Raw genomic sequence first — 19,065 nt, forward strand, 5'->3', positions numbered from 1 at the left:
GAATGTTTACCAAGTCAATACTGGAGAATAACTAGAAAGAGCAAAATGTAAAAACAACTTCCCGATCTGACAGTTCTGAAGCAAAACTGCCTTCTACTCAAAAACCCAATTAACACGAGTTCAGTCTGCTGTTATTTTTTCTTTTCCAAAGTTCTCTGTGATTGGCTGTCCAATACCAATCCTCCCTTGATTCACCAATTAAACGTCAACTAACTGCCAGTCCCTAATTATAACAACAGCTCACTGCCAAATCATCCACAGGGTTCTGAGAGCAGTAATGAATCTATGTTACCTTTTCAGGCCAGTTCTCAACAACAAACATCCATCTTTTGTATTCATTTTATTCTAAAGAAAGCTGCTATTCAAAGTTTAAAGTTCAATCCTCAATTTCAACTCTCAGTTCAAAATAAAAAATGGGAAAAATAAAAGAAAAATGATCATGGCCTCAATACATTCAAAAAATTATATATTTCAAATAAAATCAATTATTTGTTTTCAAAAATCCAACGAATACAGGAGCAACCTGCTCAAATTTAAACCCATTATCTTAGGAATAAATTTCTTAAACTTTTTCTGAACTTCTTCAAACGCAGGATATGTTTCTTCAGGAGACCAAAACAGCACACCACATTCATGACATAATCTCACTAACATCTTGTCCATTTGTACTAAGACCTTCTTGATTTAATGCTCCATTTGTCATGCAGTTAAGGCATACACTTCATTAACTCCCTAATTATTTTCTACACATGTATGCTAATTTTAGTGATTTATGCACATCGGGGGCAGCTAGATCCTTGTATACCAGCATTCTGCAGTCTTTCCATTTAAACAATATTCTACTTTTCTATTCTTCTCACTAGGTGGACAACCTCCATTATTTCCCACATTATACTTCATTTATTACATTTTTGACAACTCAATATATGTAACATTTTTCGCTCAAAATCATAGGGGCCTGTAAAGTCAGAAAACATTCCACTTGCTGGTAAGATTGAGAACTAGAAGTCCCAGATATATGGTAATTAACATTAGAAATAACAATGACTTGTGAAAAATATTTTTGTTCAACAAATACTTAGGAACTGGAATGCTTTGCCTAGTAAATTGTATGATGCAAATACAATTGAGGAATTCCAAAAGGGAAATGTGCAAGGTTACAAGAATAGGCAGGCATATGGGACTGGGTGAACTGCTCCAGAAGAAGGTTCTCACAGACGTGATGGGCCTAATGTAAACATTCTTTGATTAAATGATGTACATCCCTTTTCTGGCTGTGTCCTCCTGACAACTGGCTTTCCTCCTGATCCTTATATATTCATCAAATTTGATGGCAATGTTGTCAGTCACTTCATTTATTCATACAGATTCTAAATAATTGAAGCTCCAGCATTGATCTCGGTGGCATTGTACTAGATCCTCTTTGATATCTTGAAAAAAATCAATTTATTCCAACTCTGCTTATTGTTAGTTAGTGAATCCAAATCCATGTTAATATAGTATCCTTAATACAAAGAGTTTTTATCTTGTATAGTAACCCTGTATATGGCATGTTATTTACATGCCTATTGGCAATGCAACTGCAACACATCTACTGGTTTCCATTTTTCTGATCTGCTTGTTACATTCTCAAAGAATTCTAATAAATCTAGAATGTATTTCAATGGATGATGGTAGACGACCATTTTATTTTGTTTATTTGCTTGGTCATTATAACACTTATTTACTTTAATTACATTGAATAGGTGAGATCACTTATGGAGGTCGAGTCACAGATGCATGGGACCAACGATGTCTCCGCACTATCTTAAAACGATTCTTCTCACCTACCATTCTGGAAGATGGATATAAGTATTCAGGATCAGGCAAGTGAAGTTTCTAAGTCAATAGACAATAGACAATAGGTGCAGGAGTAGGCCATTCAGCCCTTTGAGCCTGCACCGCCATTCAATATGATCATGGCTGATCATTCCTAATCAGTATCCTCTTCCTGCCTTATCTCCATAACCCTTGATTCCACGATCTTTGAGAGCTCTATCCAACTCTTTCTTAAATGAATCCAGAGACTGGGCCTCCACTGCCCTCTGGGGCAGAGCATTCCACACAGCCACCACTCTCTGGGTGAAGAAGTTTCTCCTCATCTCTGTCCTAAATGGTCTACCCCTTATTTTTAAGCTGTGTCCTCTGGTTCGACACTCACCCATCAGAAGAAACATGTTTCCTGCTGCCAGAGTGCCCAATCCTTTCATAATCTTATATGTCTCAATCAGATCCCCTCTCAGTCTTCTAAACTGAAGGGTATACAAGCCCAGTCGCTTCAGTCTTTCAGTGTAAGGTAATCCCGCCATTCCAGGAATTGACCTCGTGAACCTACGCTGCACTCCCTCAATAGCCAGAATGTCTTTCCTCAACTTTGGAGACCAGAACTGCACACAGTACTCCAGGTGTGGTCTCACCAGGACCCTGTACAGCTGCAGAAGCACCTCTTTGCTTCTATACTCAATTCCTCTTGTATTGCAGGCCAGCATGCTATTAGCCTTCTTCACTACCTGCTGTACCTGCATGCTTGCCTTCATTGACTGGTGTACAAGAACACCCAGATCTCTCTTTACTGCCCCTTTACCTAAATTGATTCCATTGAGGTAGTAATCTGCCTTCCTGTTCTTGCCACCAAAGTGAATAACCATACATTTATCCACATTAAACTGCATCTGCCATGCATCTGCCCACTCACCTAACTTGTCCAGGTCACCCTGTAATCTCCTAACATCCTCATCACATTTCACCCTGCCACCCAGCTTTGTATCGTCAGCAAGTTTGCTAATGTTATTGCTGATACCATCTTCTATATCATTAACATATATTGTAAAAAGCTGAGGTCCCAGCACAGATCCCTGCGGTACCCCACTGGTCACTGCCTGCCATTCCGAAATGGAGCCGTTTATCACTACCCTTTGTTTCCTATCAGCCAACCAATTTTCAATCCAAACTAGTACTTTGCCCCCAATACCATGCACCCTAATTTTACTCATTAACCTCCTGTGTGGGACTTTATCAAAAGCTTTCTGAAAGTCCAGGTACACTACATCTACTGGATCTCCCTTGTCCATCTTCAGAGTTACATCCTCAAAAAATTCAAGAAGATTAGTCAAGCATGATTTCCCCTTCATAAATCCATGCTGACTCTGTCCTATCCTGTTACTACTATCCAGATGTGCCGTAATTTCATCCTTTATAATAGACTCCAGCATCTTTCCCACCACTGAGGTCAGACTAACTGGTCTATAATTTTCTGCTTTCTCTCTCCCACTTTTCTTAAAAAGTGGTATAACATTAGCCACCCTCCAATCCTCAGGAACCGACCCCGAATCTATCGAACTCTGGAAAATAATCACCAACGCATCCACGATTTCCCGAGCCACCTCCTTCAGTACCCTGGGATGTAGACCATCAGGCCCCGGAGACTTATCAACCTTCAGACCTAACAGTCTCTCCAACACTAAATCCTGGCAAATATAAATTCCCGTAAGTTCAGGTCCTTCAGCCACTGTTACCTCCGGGAGATTGCTTGTGTCTTCCCCAGTGAACACAGATCTGAAGTACCCATTTAATTCTTCTGCCATTTCTTTGTTCCCTGTAATATATTCCCCTGTTTCTGTCTTCAAGGGCCCAATTTTAGTCCTAACCATTTTTTTGCCTTGCACATACCTCAAAAAGCTTTTACTATCCTCCTTTATATTATTGGCCAGTTTACCTTCGTACCTCATTTTTCCTCTGCGTATTTCCTTCTTAGTAATCCTCTGTTGCTCTTTAAAAGCTTCCCAGTCCTCAGTTTTCCCACTTATCTTTGCTATTTTATACTTTTTCTCTTTTAACTTTATATGTTTCTTAACTTCCCTCGTCAGCCACGGCTGCCCATGCCTCCTCCTGGAATCTTTCTTCCTTTTAGGAATGAACTGATCCTGTAACTTCTGCATTATACAAAGAAATATCCGCCATTGTTCCTCCACGGTCATCCCTGCTCAGGTATTGCACCATTGAACTTTGGCCAGCTCCTCCCTCATAACTCCATAGTTCCCTTTGTTCAACAGAAGTACTGTCACTTCCGACTGTACCCTCTCCCTCTCAAATTGCAGTCCTAATGATGCAGCTTCTTAATCTTTAGCAATTTGCAAAGATTCTTGTTAATTTTTTTAAGCATCTGCTTATTTAGCCTTTTTTAAAAAATCATTGATTAATATGTTATTGGTATCTTAATCAGAGGCCCAACATATTATTGTGATACTGTAAACATAATTTAAAATGTTGGGATCTCATCTTGAATTTTTTTCTGGACGTTATTAGCATGTTGGGAATTTTAAAAATTAATTCTTGGCATATGAACATTACCGACATCACCAAATCAATCTCACCATCACTGGATACACAATGCGGTAAAAACAAAGCATTCATGACCTTCAAAATTACTCAACTGTTACTAACTAGACTTTACAAATTATAGATCTAGGACACCAAGCTTATATCATAGACAAAAAAAATTATCATGAAGAATGTAACTTTAGTAGAACACAAATAAACAACTAGGCGACCTAATTAATATCTACAATCTAAGCAAAGTTAAATTCTCGACTTCAACTCACAGTTCCAAACCAAAATTTAAAAGAAAGAAAAATAATGATGGTCTCAACACTTGTAGATGCACATATTCCTAAGTGTCTGCTGTTCTTGTTCTTCTAAATGATGGAGATTGTAGGTTTAGAAAGTGTTGGTGTAGGACTCTTGGAGATTTTCAAGAGAAAGTAACCATTAGTGCTAAGATATTGCATGATATTTTACATAATGGTATTAATAAATTGTGTAATTGAGAAGCATGTTCTCTGAATATCATATAATTTAGCTGAAATGCAGTTTGCCCTGCAGTATCAATGTTAAGCTGAAATCAGGCATAAAACCCATTATTTACATACATAAGCACCAGTCCTGACACCATATTGGATTGAGTATTACCAACATGATCTATAACTGCACAGGCTCAGAAATGGGTCTCTGACTCTAAAGTATGAGCAGTGCAATCCAGTTCTATCCTGATGTGACTGACAGACCTTATACTGAAAGCATTTAATTTCCTTTGTAAGATTTGCAAGGAAGTCCAGTTTCAGGGACAAATGGAAAGTGAGAAGAAATCCAACCCAATATTGTATTAAGTGATTTTCTCACAAGCAGCCATACTTTGTAAGCCTGACGCGAGTTGGAAACTGGCTGAAATGAAGATCAAGATTGAAATGCAGAAATTTTGCTGGAATGAGGTTGGGAAAGGGATTTATTGGACAATTAACACTCTTTGCATTATTGACAGGAAATAGAAGGGATTCCAGGGTCCTGCTATTAAGGTCTATGAAGCCCATTAAAGACTCCTCAAAGCAAGGTCTATCCTATACCCATTTCCTCTTTTCCTCTGACCTGTTTACCCAACTCATTACACTCAATGAGATTTCATCCTGACACTGCCACATCACCACACCGATCCCACCTCCAGCATATCCTCCCACTCCAGCTTCAACAAAACCACTGCTGTGAACTTGATGCAATCCCATCAGTAACTAGTCTTCCCTGGGACCAGAGAATTACTGATTGCTTCATGGACCGGTAGCTGTCAGAGGTGTAACCTCATTCTCAGGTTTGGTATGGAAACCTTCCTCTGAACCAATCAACACCTCAACAGTATTAAATGGCAGCAGGGTGACACCCCTGGGCAGTAGCAGTGTCACCATCAACTTTTTCTGTTAATATGGTTGGAACTCCAATACTACGTAAAGTCTTGGCCAGTTTAAAAACAGAACTAAGAGTACAACCTATCAACCAAGGTGGAAGACCCACCAAAGCTTTCTATTCAGACAATTGCTTATACAGCAATTCAAATTCACTTTGTCTCACAAGTTTTTAGCTACTTTCAAGTCTAAGCATTATTATTCCTGACATTTAGAACACCAAATCTTCACCTACACAAATTTCTTCAGTTACAGCCACTCTGACTGACAGAATACTATCATTTCAATGTTTATGTGCATATAGTACCATGTTTATACAGCATGCATGTTCCTACTCAGACTTACTATCTGCCATCTTAACAATTGCTCACAGAGAAGAGGAAACCACTTGTTTCCAAATTTTAACCCCAAATGCTGAGTAAGACACAGAATTGAAATGAACCTTTCCAGAGATACTGCCTACTAAGGATTTCCAGCATTTTCTAGTTTTAAAAGAAACTTCCAGTATCTGCAGTATTTTATGTTAGAATCCTTTCTCAATGTGCAAAATGTCTTATTTCATTCCATTTATAAATTAAGAATGTTGTTTGATTATTGAAGAAATGCCAAATGTTCCACTCTCAATTATTTACTTCTGCTTAACAATGAGATTGATTAGTTGTATTGTAATACAATTGTTCAATGTTCTGTATATCAGGAACTTACTATAGCCCTGAAGCAGACAGCTTGTTGGCGTACAGAGAATATATTGAAAGCCTTCCCTTGATTGATGACCCGGAAATATTTGGGATGCATGAAAACGCTAATTTGGCTTTCCAGGTTTGTATTCAATGTGTTGTGCTAATGAGATGATCTTACTAATGGTTTATAATAAAAATAAACTCAGCTTATGTAAAATCATAATAGAACTGTATTCTTCAAAACAGCATAATTCTAACAAGTCACAAGGCAATTATTTTTGTGACAATTATATGTCATCACTTTGGTGGTGATAGAACAGTAGTCTTTTTTTTTGCTGACCTGATCAATGAAGTCGATCTTTTCATTGTTTGAGTGTTGCACACCATAGTGCAACTTTACTCAGTGAACACATGCTTCAGTCAAAGTGAAAAATATCAGAGAACACATTTGTATGAGGACTAATAGATATGATGTATAAAGTCAAATCTGTAAATAAATCATAATTCTGAAGAATGATAACCAATATCTTAGATTGGCATAGGAACCTGTGAATAATCAATAGAATATGATTAACCAGCAATAAGCATGATAATTTCATAAAGGGCAGTATTGTCAATTAGTTCAGATTAAAGGGCAAGTTTCAGCATAAAAAATCCAATTTCTTCTTAGTAACTTTTTTTTTCCCAATAATTTGTAGTTAAAGGATGAAAATTATGCTTGGTATAGTAAGTGTAGTTTGAAATTGAAAAAAAACTATAAAGGAATTTGTGCACCTACAAAATGCCTTCTGTAGGATTTTTCTGATCTCAGTTATGTGCAATGCAGACATATTTGATACTTCAGTAGAAAATAGAAACCCAATGAAATTCCACTGACCTCATCTACCTTCCAGTGCCTTACATGACATCACAGTAAAAAGGATACAAGGTCTTACATCTTCAGATCCTGCTACTGTCACCTTCTTAGATTGGTTTGGCTGAGCTATGTTTCCAGGTGATCACCAAAATTATGTTGTTGTCGTCATCCACAAGTACAATTTGAGATATCTTGAGTAGATTCACTGCCACCAATCCTCCTTGTTGGCATGAGTCTAACTAATTTGAACCGTGCAGGGATGGATGCCCACGTGACATCATAAGTAGAAGAACGACACAATCTTGATGTGCAGAGAAAGGTTTCTTATATAATGCTTAATAACTAATTACATTACACCCGAGAGACAGCATGGTCTGTTGTGAAATATAAAGCTCAATTTACATGCAAGTTCACACCATTACTAAAACATGTTCAAATAACATTGGTAAGCACAGATTTCTTACAGCTTGGTCTGTGCTTAGCACCTCCCAGGAGTAATCCTTTATAACCTAGTATGCAGAGCCTATCTTATGATGTCAGTTAACCCTTTCAGGTACTAACTGTCTTACAGAACACAGAGGAAATTCATGGGCTGTTGCCAGGAAAGGAGAATTTTAGCTGGGTGGCAAAATGTGGTGGCTGGGCTTACTATCTTTTGATGCAGATGTAAGTGAGGTGCATGCAATTGAGGTGTTTCAGAATGTACTGATGTACAAGGACACCTAGGTCTTGTTGCACCTCCACGTTTCCCAATCTATCCCCATTTAGATAAAAATCTCCCTTTTTTTTGCTACTACATTATATTTGACCTACTGTGTATTTGTTTTCTCAAGAAAAGACTTAGGAGCCAACAATGTTGCAGTGTAAATTTAGTAATATGGTATGAGCAATGGGAGAACCTTCTCTTATGCAAAACATGGAAAAACTGTTCACAAAAATAAAAAGGTTCAATCAATTTGACTGAAGTTTCAAAAGAATTTGCGAAGTTGCTTAGTAGGGAATGGTCTTAAGTAGTCAACAAATTGGTAACTTGAATGTATAAATTTAGCAGTTGTATTAAAAGTACAAAAGGAGAGGACAAAGTTAAAAATCTCACAACCTCAGGTTATACGCCAGCAGATTTATTTGGAAGCACCAGCTTTCGGAGTGCTGATCCTTCATCAGGCCAACCACCTAATCAAGAGCAGTGTTGGAAAAGTCATTTCAGCCAATGGTTCATTAAAATGAATCACTGCAGTTATGTATTGAAACTGACCCAAATATATATAAGTCAATAAGAAATGAATCAATTGTAAAGTAGCTAACTTAAGAAGAATAGGGCGAGGAAGATTACATTTGAATAGATAGTGGGATAAGAAGTTAAATAATTTCCTTTTGTCATTAATTTTCTCATCTTGTAGTTTTGAGTAGTTCACACTGACTGCCTTCAAATTTTATTGATGATACAATAAATCACATTTTAACCTGCATGAGATTAACATGGTAATTATAAGTATCATATCAAACTCTTTTATGAAAATTAAACTCTTTTCTGAATGTAAATGTTCTGAAATTATGTGTAATGTATCTGTTCATTACTTATTACAGCGGAATGAAACTAATAATATGATAATAACAGTTCTTGAAGTACAGCCCAACATTATGGCACGTGGGACTGGCAAAAGTAGTGACGAAGTTGTTCACGAATTAGCAGATTCCATTCTCTCAAAGCTTCCAGGTAAATGCTTAAATATTTACTCATAAACTGATGTATTTATTAGTAGAGCTTGTGTTTTAGAAATAACATCATGAATTTGCATGAATATAATATGCTCTTCAAAAATACCTATGATCCAATCTGCTATGTTCCTTCAGAATAAAATCAATGTTATTGCAAAATATTATTTTCATTTGTGAAAGAAAATAATTTCCTCTGTAATCAAACAAAGTTTGAAGAAATGCTGTATAGTAAATTGTTTTAAATAAAAATCTTACTGAGTCAATTACAAAACAGTGTTCAATGGTAAAAAGGGATTTTTACATTTATTTTGTGTTCTTTCTTGTTTTCAACCCACTTCACTAACTTGCTCCTATCTATCTCTATAACATCCTCTGGTTCTTCATCTCCGGCCTTTTGACCAATTGTGATTGATTTTTTTTAATGCCTTCAACTATTCAGGCACGAAGCTAGGGAAATTCCTCCTTAAACATCTCATTGTGTGTGTGTGTCTCTCTCTCTCTCTCATATACACACGCTCTCTCTCTTTCTCTCCTTGAAGTGCGTTCTTTAAACCTACAACTTTTGCCAAAAGAATTGGTAACAATCTGCCATGATTGTTCTGTGATGACTTGGTCCAATATCCCCGAATATTTTTGCCAAACCTTGCCAAAGGTTTGTTTGCCTCAGATTTAAGATTAACAATTGATGTATTGTCAAGAGAAATCCAAATTTCCACCACCCTCGTAATACATGCACATTATATCTGCTTTCTCACATTCAATATTGGCCATTATTCCAAATAAATGATCCGACAACTCTTTATACAGTGATTCAAGCAGTTTGCCCCCCACAGTGTTTCCATCACATCAACATGCCACAATTCAGCTGCAGTGAGATGCCAGCAGGCATCTGAAAATTTTACGGTTAGTAAAGTGCACATTTCGTGTTGTGGAGTAGGTTGGATGAAATCGGAGATACTATTTAATGGAGCATGTCAGTGAATTACTGATTCCCATAAGAGCAAATCTAACCATCACCACCTACCTAACCATCAATGGCACCACAGTTACTGACAGTGAAATAGTGTAGATGAGTGACAGTGAGCTGAGCAGACAGTTCTACATCACAAATCACTTTGGCTCCTTCTATTTCTAGCTTACATGCCTACTTCCAAGAACAATGTCCAAAAGCATCACTTTCCACAATGTATACTGATGAGACTCAACTCTATCTCACCAAGGGTTTTCTTGACCCCTCCACTGTCTCTCACTTGTTTGACTGCTTCATTGGCATTAGCTGCTGAATGTGTAGGAGTTTCATCCAACTAAATATGCAAAGATCAGAGCATCCCTGTAACATAGACATGCTGTTGAAGCATGTTATCATGCATTCAAACATCAAAGCCTTTCTTTTTGATCTTTGCTCCTTAGCCACTGATTCCATCCCTCTCCCTGATGAATGAGGCTTGGTGGTGTTTTTGAAGCTGAATGAACTTCTGAAGGTGGAGTGGATAGGTGGGTAGGAAGATGGACAGGAAGGTCAGCTCAACAATGGGGTGCCGAGTTGGAGGGTTGCATCTGAAATGAGTTGGGGAGGGAGGGGAGATCTACTCCACACTCCCCACTGACGTGTCACAATCACCTCCCACCTGCATCCGCCTATCACTATCCTTCCTACCTTCCTCCAGCCCTACCCCCATCCCCTATTTACCTCGCAGCTCCCTTCCCCTTCCACATTCCTGATGAAGGGCCCACGTCCAAAACATCACCCTTCCTGCTCCTCAGATGCTGCCTGACTCGCTGTGCTTTTTCCAACGCCTCACTTTTCAACTCTGACTCTCCAGCATCTATACAGCCTTCACTTTCTCCTAGCTGGACCTGATTCCCAAGTTTCACACCATCATTCCCATTGTGTGGAATGTTCATGAGCCTAAAATATCAGTCAGATTATGCTTTTGCCTACTCGATAGAGCGTTAGTGAACATTTCAGACTGCCTTCTGTTTTTAGTGAATCAGCACCCATTTTGATTGTAGCTGTGCTGCTCAGAAGAGAGTTAAAATCACATACCACCAGGTTATAGTCCAACAGGTTTATTTGGGAGTACTTGCTTTCAGAGTGCAGTGCTCCAAAAACTAGTACTTCCAAATAAACCTGTTGGATTATAGCCTGGTGTTGTATGATTTTTAACTTTGGCAAAAGTGAGGACTGCAGATGCTGGAGATCAGAGTCCAGATTAGAGTGGTGTTGGAAAAGCACAGCAGATCAGGCAGCATCCGAGGAACAGGAAAATCGATGTTTCGGGCAAAACCCCTTCATCAGGATTCCTGATGAAAGGCTTTTGCCCAAAATGTTGATTTTCCTGATTTTTATCTTTGCCCAATCCAGTCCAACACCAGCATCTCCACATCTTAGAACAGACACAAAGCATGAGGGAAACTCTGTTTGAAGAGTTGCATACTCCTAGAATTTCTTGTTTGACAGGCTTTGAAATGTAAAGGAATGTGAATTTTGTTTCAATAGTTTAAAACAAGCTTATTGTAAATTAGATATATTTTAATTTCAATGGTTGATTATAGGGCTCTGTCCTGCAAATAGAAGTTGACCGTTACATTAACCACTATGGTCTGAATCTTGACCTGCATTGTAGTACTTTTATCCAATTACGAAACAGTCATAATAAAATTAAAACCATAGAAAGGTCTAGGGTATTATTTTGTATGCAACTTAAATTTCTAGCAGTCGTTAGCTTTGGAAGTGAAGTGACTTTGAAAATGGCAGGTCTATTGGATTATATAAAGTTTTTTTTAATAAACCATTTAAAAGACACCCTGAGGGCTACCCAGCATGGGTGAACAGCGACAAAGGATACATTGGGAAGGATGTAAAGGAAGCAAAGGATAAAGAGGAGCAACAAGGAATCAGAGGCATATACTTGGGCATGTGACTATTTGGGTAATGGATGGCAGAGAGATATAATGCTTAGCACCGTTGCCTCACAGCTCCAGGGACCAAGTTCGATTCCAGTCTTGGGTGACTGCGTGCATGGAGTTTGTATGTTCTCCCTGTGGCTGTGTGGGTTTCAGCTGGGTGCTCTGGTTACGTCCCTTTGACCATCATGCTGTGCTTTCTGCCACTCAAACAACTCTGGATTCAATTAGCTGAATTTCCTTGGTTCCCAAGTGCTCTTACCTTTGCTGGCAGTATCCCATGCAGGACCTTATCAAAAGCCTTACTGGAGTCCAAGTAGACTACAGTTGATGTGTTGACCATGTCTATATACCTTGTTACCTTTGAAAAATTCAATCAAATTGTTTAGACATGATGTAATGAGACATAACAAAGCCAAGCTGACCAGTTCTTGTTTAATCCCTCTCTCTCCAAATGCCGATTCATTCTGTCCCTCAGAATTGCTTCCAGAGATTTTTCCACACTGAGGTTACACTGATTGGCCTGTGATTTCCTAGTTTATCCCTTAATTCCTTCCTTAACAACAGTACCACATTGACTGTCCTCCAGTTGTTTGGCAACTCTCCTGTGACCAGAGAAGATCTGAAAATTATTGGCATGCACCCCTAACTATTTCCTCCCTTGCCTCACTCTATAGACTGGTTAAGTTTCATCTGGACCTAGAGATTTATCTACTGTTAAGCCCGTCAGACCTGTCAGAACTTCCTCTCTGTCTATGCTATTTTTTCGGTATATAATGGTCCTTCTCCCTGATTTCTATACATTATTTCTCTCAATAATTAACACCAACAGAAGGAATTTGTTTAGAAAGTTATTGACATCCTCTAACTCCATATGTCTTTAATGATTTCCTTAGTTATCCTTTATCCTTAATGCACTTGTAAAATTACCTTGAATTTGCTTTTACTTTTTCTTCCATTATTTGTTCATGTTCCCTTTTTTGTTTCCCTAATATCACTTTTAAGTTTCTCTTTGCACATTCTGTAATTCTGTCTAACTTTTGCCATTTTGCGATCTTGGTTTCTGCCTTAAGCCTTCTCTTTTATCCTTATCCAATCCTGAATATCCCTTGATATCCAAGATTCACAACATTTCTTGGTTCCACCATTTGCATGTATTGAAACATATTGATCCTGCACTCTGTTTCCTTCTTGAAAAAGTCCCACTGCTCTGTCACAGAGTATCTGCTCCGAACTCTGGCCAAATCATACCTGATCTTACTAAAATCAGCTTTCCCCAGTTTATAAATTTGACTTCAGGCCTATCCTTACCCTTTACCATAACAATCATGAAACCAATGGAGTTATGATCACTCTACAAAATGCTCCCCCATTGACACTTCAACCACTTGCCTAGCTTCATTACCTAAAATCAAGTCTATCCCTCTGTTATGCAACCTTCTGCATACGGGTTGAAAATCTCTCCTGGATGCATTTTAAGAGTTTTACTTCCCCTTTATCTTTCACCCTGTGACTAACCCAGTTAATGTTGAGGATGTTGAAATCCCCTACTATAGCTACTCTATTAATTTTACACTTCTCTCAAATTTACCCATGTATCTGTTCTACTATTTCTCTTGGATTTTTTGCAAGCCTATAATACACTCACAGCAATGTAATTGATCCTCTTTTTTGTTTTTAAATTCTGTCCATACTGCTACGTTTGAGCAGCCTTCTAAAATGTTATCCTTCCTTACTTCTGTAATTGTTCCCTGGTCAATATTATGATACCCCTGCTCTTTTATCTCCTGCCCTGTCTCACCTGAAGACCCTTTATCGGGGAGTAGTGAGATGTCAAACCTGCCCTTCTATCAACCATGTGTCAGTAACACAAATTATGTAACCCCATGTATTAATTTGTGCCCCCAACTCAGAGTGTTCATCAGACTCCTTGCCAAACTCCCTTGTATCTTGACTGATTTATAATTTCTATGCCTTTTTGACTTCCTTGCTACCACTTCTAACTTTGGCTGTTCATCTGTCCCTGCTGAAACATCTCTCTGGATCCTACCTCTCTGTCAAGTTAGTTTAATTCTCTCGAACAGTACTAACAAACGAACCTACATAGATGTTGGTCCCATTCTAGTTCAAGTGCAACCCATTCCCCTTGTACATGGCCCACTGCTCCCCAAAACAGTCCCAATGTCCCAGAAATCCAAAACTCTCACTCTGTACCATGTCTCCAGTCAAGCAATCATCTGGGCTAAACTTGTCTTTCTATACTCACTAACATGTGGCAGCAAAAGTAATACAGAGATTATTACCTTTTGTGGTCCTGTTCTTTTATCTATTTCCTAGCTCCCTAAATTTTGTCAACTGTCAGGCACTATATAATAAGTCCATTTGTGACAGCTTCACCTGCTCAGAGTGGTCCGTTTGCCTGCTTTCATTCAAGCTAGACTTAGATCATTTGGGTTTGGACTTGGGAATTCATGTTAAATCTCCTCTCCACCTGGACCTGATTCCATCCATCCTTGAGGTTAAGTTTCTAAGTTCAAAAAATGTGTAGTCATGAAGGTAAGGGTACCAAATGGGCAGGGTTGGATGCAAAGCAGGAAAGAGGTCAGAGCTATTTGCCTCTGTCAAGTAGAACGAACAAGCTTTGAAAAGCAATCACAATTTTGATAAAAGGTAATCTACCTGAAACTTATAAATGTTCTATCTACAAATATTCATAGTTTGTGAGCAAATTACTTTATACAACACTTAAGCTAAAGAGTGGATCTGTGATTTATTTAAAAATATTTGTTTGGAAGATATAGGTGACATTGGCTGGACCGACATTTATTGTGCATTCTTACAAGTCCTTGAGAAGGTGGTGAACTGCCTTCTTGAATAACTGTCATGTATGAACATTGAAAATGCTATTAGGGAACGAGTTCCAGGACTTTGACACAGTGACTGTCAAGAAAAAAACAATTTACTTCCAAGTCAGGATGACCTCCGTCGCAAAATGTGCTCCTGGAAAAGAGGTTAAAGAGTCCAGGGTTTCATGAAAACTGTCATGAAGGCACTGGGGATACAAAGTTGAAATAAACAGTATACTGTTTGGGAGAGCACCTTACTCAAAAGCATAAAATGTTAAATATGAGAGAATGATGTCATAGCATTTGAATCCTGATATTTCAAACTTCAATGCCTCACTTCCATCAATGGGATTGTTGGAGGTGGAATGAGGTACGGTTTAAAAAATGACTCCAGTGTTGCGACTGTATCTCTGACCTTTTGAGTAAGGTTTTGCTGTGGAAGTAATGGGCTCATAAAATCATGTATTATGCATTCCCCTAATAAAGTTAGGGACAGAAAGGGGATCATTTTAATCTTCATCACCTGCTTGCTAACCTAGTGGAGTAGATTGCCTGCCCTTTGTCAAACTTCTCAATCTTTATTTCACAGAAGTCAATTGAATGAAAATGAGACCACTCTGATAATGGGCAGACCACTTGCTCTGTCAAATTACTGCCTGGCCAGCCAAGTGCAAAATTGCTCCTGAGGTCTACAGAAAATGCTTCTTCATTGTTTTTTTCAAATATTATTTCAGAAAAGCTTGACCTTGAAGTTGCAATCGAATCCCTATTCGTCAGAGATAAAAAAGGACGCTTAAATTCATTAACCACTGTTCTTGGTCAAGAAGTTGATCGTTTTAATGGTCTCCTGGTCGTCTTAAAGGTAAATAACCGATCTGTAAATGATTATTCAAACATACTACTCTTACATTCTGAATGAGAAAAAACTTTGTATGCATGAAAACTGAGCCTGTTCTTGTATTTAGTTGAAGGTAGCATTAATTTCAACACAAAGAGAAATTGCTGGAAAATCTCAGCAGGTCTGGCAACTCAAGTATTGAAGAAGGGTCACTGGACCTTAAATGTTAACTCAGATTTTTCTCCACAGATGCAGCCAGACCTACTGAGATTTTTCAGCAATTTCTGTTTTTGTTACAGATTTCCATCATCCACAGTTCTTTCATTTTAAAATTAATTTCAACATGTTACGCTGTCTTATCTTGAGTTCATTATGTCTTTGTTAATTTTGCACACTTATTAAACTTGTTCAAAATAGGTTGAGTCATGAGAATGAAAGGCCTAGATCTACTGCTGTGCATCCACATAATCTGATGCACATATACATGTTTCCATTCATTTGCATTGCAGTCTTTCACAAAATTTCATATTTTTAGTCTTCAGTCTATTTACTTGATAGCATTACAAACGTGTACACTTTCATGACAAAGCTGTGAACTACAAAACAATGTTCAAGGATGTATTTAAATGTAACCCACTTTATTGCAATGAATGATTCTGCATAAAATTATCTAGTAACAGTTGCAGCAACCTATAATATTGCATCATGTGATCCATATGTCTCGGATTGTGTTTTTGAGATCCTTGCAGGGGAGGGGGAGCAGCTCCAAGTCTTGGTCCACATAGGCACCAATGACATAAGTAGGAAGAGAGATGGGAATTTAAGGCAGAAATTCAGGGAGCTAGGTTGGAAGCTAAGAGCTAGGACAAACAGAGTTATTATCTCTGGTTTATTACCTGTGCCACATGCTGTCAAGGTGAGGAATAGACAGTTTGGGAGAGTGGTCCAGGAAATGGCTGATGGAATTCAACGTGAACAAATGCGAGGTCTTGCACTTTGGCAAAAAGAATAAAAGCACAGACTACTTTCTAAACGGTGAGAAAATTCATAAAGCCAAAGTACAAGGGGATCTGGGAGTGCTAGTCGAGGATTCTCTAAAGGTCAACATGCAGGTTGAGTCTGTGATTAAGAAAACGAATGCAATGTTGTCACTTATCTCAAGAGGGTTGGAATATAAAAACACCTTTGTGCTACTGAGACTTTATAAAGCTCTGATTAGGCCCCATTTGGAGTAATGTGTCCAGTTTTGGTCCCCACACCTCAGGAAGGACATACTGGCACTGGAATGTGTCCAGCGGAGATTCACACGAATGATCCCTGGAATGGTAGGCCTAACATATGAGGAACGGCTGAGGATCTTGGGATTGTATTCATTGGAGTTTAGAAGATTAAGGGGAGACTTAATAGAGACGTACAAGATAATACATGGCTTGGAAAGGGTGGATGCTAGGAAATTGTTTCCGTTAGGTGAGAAGACTAGGACCCATTGACACAGCCTTAGAAGTAGAGGGGGTAAATTCAGAACAGAAATGCGGAGACATTTCTTCAGCCAGAGAGTGGTGGGCCTGTGGAATTCATTGCCGCAGAGTGCAGTGGAGGCCGGGACGCTAAATGTCTTCAAGGCAGAGATGTTGATAGATTCTTGTTGTCTCGGGGAATTAAGGGCTATGGGGAGAATGCGGGTAAGTGGAGTTGAAGTGCCCAGCAGCCATGATTGAATGGCGGATTGGACTCGATGGGCTGAATGGCCTTACTTCCACTCCTATGTCTTATGGTCTTATGGGCTTATGGAATAGACACAGAGAGGAGTTAAACACGTGGCTACAGGGTTGGTGCAGGAGGGACGGTTTTGGTTTGTTGAATAATTGGGGCTGTTTCTAGGGTAGATAGGATCTCTACAAACAGGATGGTATTCACTTGAACCAGTGGGGTACCAAGATCCTGGGGGAGATGTTTGCTACTGCTCTTCAGGTTGGTTTAAACTAATTCCGCATCCTATCAGGGGATGGGAACCTAAATTGTAGTTTGAGTATAGAGGAGGCTGAGAGAATAGGAAGGTCTGAAATAGGTTTTCTGGGTCACAAGAGCACTGGCAAGCAAGAAATTGATTTGAGGTATGTCTGTTTCAATGGCAGGAGCATCTAGAATAAGGTGGGTGAACTTGCAGCATAGGTTGGTACCGGGATTTCAATGTTGTGCCCATTTCAGAGACATGGATAGAGCAGGGACAGGAATGGTTGTTTCAGGTTCTGAGGTTTAGATGTTCAGTAAGAACAGGGAAGGTGGTAAAAGAGGTGGGGGTCTGGCATTCATCGAGGACAGTACTATGGCTGCAGAAAGGACTCGTCAACTGAGCTAGAATGGGCTGAGATTAGAAACAGGAAAAGAGAGGTCTTCCAGTTGGGAGTTTTCTATAGTGCCAGAAATGTAGAGGAAAGGATAGCAAAGATGATTATCTATAGGAGCAAGAGTGACAGGGTAGTTGTTATGGGGGAGTTCAACTTCCCAAATATTGACTGGGAATACTATAGTTCAATGCTTTAAATAGGTCAATTTTTGTCCATTGTGTGCAGGAGGGTTTTCTGACACAGGCCAACAAGGAGCAAGACCACATTAGATTTGGTACTGGGTAATGAACCTGACCAGGTGTTAGATTTGGAGGTAGGTGAGCACTTTGGTGATAGTAACCACAATTCAGTTATGTTTAGCGATGGAATGTGATGAGGGCAAGACCTACAGCTGGGGAAAGGCAATTATGATGCAATTAGAGTAGATTGAGGATGCATAGGATGGAGAAGGAAACTGCAGAGCATGGGCGCAATAGAAATGTGGAGTTTATTCAAGGAACAGCTACTGTGTGTCCTTGATAAGTATGTACTTATCAGATAAGGAGGAGGTGAGGAGCCGTGGTTTACTAAGGAAGTTGAATCTCTTGTCAAGAAGAAGAAGAAAGCTTATGTTAGGATGAGATGTGAAGGCTCAGTTAGGGCGATTGAGAGTTACAAGGTATGTCGGAAAGACATCGAGAGTGTGATGCTAGGAAAGCACAGCAGGTCAGGCAGCATCTGAGGAGCAGGAGAATCGACGTTTAGGGCAAAAGCCCTTTGTCAGGAAGCTAGGAAAGACCAAAAGAGAGAGCTAAGATGAGCGAGGAGGGGACATGAGAAGTTGTTGGTGGATAGGATCAGGGAAAACCCTAAGGCTTTCTATATGTGTATAAGGAATAAAAGAATGACTAGAGTAGGATTAGGGCCAATCAAAAACAATAGTGGGAAGTTGTGGGTGGCGTTAGAGGAGATAGGGGAAGGTCTAAATGAATATTCACACTGGAAAAATACAATGTTGTTGAGGAGAATACTGAGAAGCAGGCTACTAGACTGGGTGGGATTGAGGTTCACAAGGAAGAGATGTTAGAAATTCCGGAAAGTGTGAAAGTAGATAAATCTTTTGG

General features: G+C 39.1%; 1 protein-coding gene across 1 annotated transcript in view; it reads left to right on the forward strand.

Moving 5' to 3' along the window:
* dnah6 (dynein, axonemal, heavy chain 6) overlaps positions 1–19,065 on the forward strand; it is a 310,227-nt gene that overhangs the window by 253,802 nt on the left and 37,360 nt on the right. The window contains exons 70-73 of the mRNA XM_072587520.1: positions 1,746–1,865; positions 6,466–6,587; positions 8,892–9,021; positions 15,511–15,638. Of these exons, the coding sequence (XP_072443621.1) occupies positions 1,746–1,865; positions 6,466–6,587; positions 8,892–9,021; positions 15,511–15,638 (500 nt within the window). The remainder of the gene's footprint in view (positions 1–1,745; positions 1,866–6,465; positions 6,588–8,891; positions 9,022–15,510; positions 15,639–19,065) is intronic.

The sequence above is a fragment of the Chiloscyllium punctatum genome, chromosome 2 (genome assembly GCF_047496795.1).
Source record: "Chiloscyllium punctatum isolate Juve2018m chromosome 2, sChiPun1.3, whole genome shotgun sequence".
Taxonomy (NCBI): Eukaryota; Metazoa; Chordata; class Chondrichthyes; order Orectolobiformes; family Hemiscylliidae; genus Chiloscyllium; species Chiloscyllium punctatum.